The sequence below is a fragment of the Ascidiella aspersa genome, chromosome 3, assembly GCF_963924565.1.
Source record: "Ascidiella aspersa chromosome 3, kaAscAspe10.2, whole genome shotgun sequence".
NCBI classification, from domain to species: Eukaryota; Metazoa; Chordata; class Ascidiacea; order Phlebobranchia; family Ascidiidae; genus Ascidiella; species Ascidiella aspersa.
Window position 1 is genome coordinate 23,555,121 of NC_139449.1, and position 2,937 is coordinate 23,558,057.

The 2,937-nt window shown below is 33.3% G+C and overlaps 1 protein-coding gene across 1 annotated transcript; it reads left to right on the forward strand.

Moving 5' to 3' along the window:
• Nucleotides 1-1,067: 1,067 nt before the first annotated feature.
• LOC146160974 (3-oxo-5-alpha-steroid 4-dehydrogenase 1-like) lies at nt 1,068-2,626 on the forward strand. Its single transcript, XM_083385559.1, has 3 exons — nt 1,068-1,308; nt 1,386-1,598; nt 1,799-2,626. Exons 1-3 carry the CDS (start codon nt 1,096-1,098, stop codon nt 2,183-2,185), a joined length of 813 nt encoding a protein of 270 aa, XP_083241685.1. The 5' UTR covers nt 1,068-1,095; the 3' UTR covers nt 2,186-2,626.
• The last annotated feature ends 311 nt before the right edge of the window (nt 2,627-2,937 follow it).

Below are 2,937 nucleotides of genomic sequence, written 5' to 3' on the forward strand. Positions count from 1 at the left end.
AACTATGTCATGTTAGCAAGAAGTCAAACACATCCAGATACATGCCCCAAAATACATCGTGAAAGTAGGCTAGCTTTTAAAATACAACTTTTTAGTGTCGTGGGGAATACCCGGTATAGAACTGTTGCCATGGCAATAACCAAGCGTTTTATATATTTGTAGCTATTTTAATATTTAGTTTTAGGAACAAAACACCATGTATATAAATGGTTTGAAATGATTTTTAAAATGATATTTAATACATAAGGATTGAAATAATGTTTAAGACATAACAGATATTGTAATAAAACTAAGAACCAGAGACGTAATATGGTTCAACTTGCCAAAGCGTTTGGTAAAACCAAACGATAAAATTAGTCATAGTTATGCTTTACGGAAAACAACCTTTAAATAAACACATATGCCGCCAAATGCCGGTATTCTTCAAAGCTGAAATTATTATATTAATTGTTGAATAATATGTATAAAAAAAAAATTTGACATAAAATGGCGTTTAAAGTAATGATTATTAATCGTTGCGCAGAGGAGCGAGAGCCGATCAGCCAAGAGCAGAGCGTGACCCCATTGTGGGAGATTAAAAAAGCGCGAGCATCTGTACTTCAGTAAAGCGCAAGGTTCGAGCAACGTAACATCTGTTTCATTTTGACCTAAACGTATTTACCGGCTTTGCGCTTAATGACAATGGTAACAAATAAATTTTAGGAGTCCAGAACTACTAAATTGGCAAGACATTATAGGACACAGTATTAGCACATTGCAGTACGAAAATCGTAAAATAAAATTGTTTATTAAAAAAATTGACTGTTTTCTTGCGGTGAGATAATTTGTAACTGATATTTGCTGTGACAGGTTAATGTTGGTTTTGCTTCTGGGGTTAGCGTCAAGCGCTAGCGTCGTCCAGTTCACACACAACGCATTGCCAACGTTAACGGCAAATTTCCTTGCTTCTAACCGAAAGCGTTTTTCATATACGTTAACGCCCGACGCGTCTAGTGTGAACCAAAGAGGTTACAATCTCTTTGGTGTGAAGCAACCTTTTCAACTGATTATATTTGCATCTAGAAACTTCTACCACATGATTTAAAGTTTAGAAGAATGTCAGTACCTTGGTACATAAGTAGCCTGTACACTGTATTGATAAGTGGTGACGATGACCTAAAACGCATCAACCTTATGGCAGGGTTGCTTGTTGGGATTTCCCCAATAGTTCACCTTATACTTATGAATGGAGTGAACGCACCATATGGAAGGTACACAAGTGCCAACTGGGGAATTTTGGTTAATCCAAGACTTATGTGGTTTGTGCAGGTATGTACGGGAAAACATTATATTTTATGTAACAAAAATTATGTGTTGTTTTTTAAGTTAAAGTTTTATTTTTACAGGAGTTGCCAGCCTTTGTTATTCCAGTTTATTTATATATGACTACTGAGAGGACAGATATGACTTTACCGGCAAAATTTCTACTGGGACTTTTTGTTGTGCACTACTGCAATAGGGTTTTTGTTTATTCTTTATCAATTCGTGGAGGAAAACCAACACCAATTTCTATGGGTTTGCTCGCGACTTTTTTCTGCATTTGCAACGGCTACATGCAGGTTTATTTTTATTTATTTTTTATTATTTTATGTAAACTACCTTATTTCAAAGCATAGTCATTAAAAATATTTTGGCTATTTTTTAATATTTTATATTTTCAAGTAATGTATTCATACATACAGCCAATAAAAAAAAATTCATTTTAAAATAAATACTATTAGTTAATTTTATCACGGCATGATCATTTTGATATCCACAGGGTTCGTTTTTCATAAACCATTCACGGTATGAGGCAGAATACATCCTCGAGTGGAACTTTGTCTTGGGAGTGGCAATTTTCTTGTTTGGTTTCTATACAAATTTACAATGCGATGGCATTCTGAGGAATTTAAGAAAACCTGGAGAAACGGGTTACAAAATTCCTAAAGGTGGCATGTTTGATTATTTATCAGCCGCCAACCTCTGGGGCGAAGCTGTCCAGTGGACTGGCTGGGCGATAGCCTGTTGGTCTCTACAAAGCTTTGCTTTTGCAGTGTTTGCTGTATTGTATTTGTCAGCACGTAGTTATAATCACCACATTTGGTATTTAAAAAAATTTGATGACTATCCTAAGAATAAATGTATATTTGTACCTTTTGTGGTTTAGTATATTAAAAGCTAGTACCTTATACTAATGTCTATTTATTATTGGTTATATTTAAAACTTGTTGTATGACTATTACTTTATTCCCAAATCATGTGATGCCGTTTTTAATATTTGCTATTTGATGATTTTGTTTATGGGTTGACCAAAACACAGGCGTTTTAACATTTACATTATTGGTTATTTTACCAAAATATATTTTTGTAGATATTTCAAAGGATTTATTTTAATTCAGACAGAAGTGGTATTTTATGCATTTTTTTCAACCCTATTGTTTATTGTCTTGTGATTCAGTCAACAAAATTTTAATTGCAACTTCAATTTTTTTTTAACTTTTCTTCAGTTAGTAAATAAATATTAATTTTTACCTTTCTTTGTAGCATGCCATGTGTGGTTTTGTCATTCAGTTGCAATATACTTCCGTGAAAATGTCCCAACCTAAAAGCGTACTTTCAAAAAACGGACGTTCAACATTAATCGCAAACCACAAGAAAAAAATTCAAAAAAAAAAAAAAAAAAAAAAAAATTATGTGATACTGCTTAAAACAGGTCATTTCGTTAGAGCAGTGATTTTTGTCCCTTTTATTTGCTACACCCCCTCTAGAATAACTTAAATAGCCAAGCGTTTTATACAAGTAACCGACAACGTACGTCGTATTTACATTTGCAACAAACGTTGATTCAATACCCACCTTCACTTAACGCCTAACTGTTAAAACAACCTTGGTAATAAAGTTGTATTGAGAAATTTCATA

Excerpts from the sequence above, each read along its gene's own strand:
- LOC146160974 (XM_083385559.1), top strand. The coding sequence starts at position 1,096 with ATGTCAGTACCTTGGTACATAAGTAGCCTGTACACTGTATTGATAAGT. Across the intron at positions 1,309-1,385 it reads GACTTATGTGGTTTGTGCAG|GAGTTGCCAGCCTTTGTTAT; the intron begins GTATGTACGGGA and ends TTATTTTTACAG. Across the intron at positions 1,599-1,798 it reads TTTGCAACGGCTACATGCAG|GGTTCGTTTTTCATAAACCA; the intron begins GTTTATTTTTAT and ends TGATATCCACAG.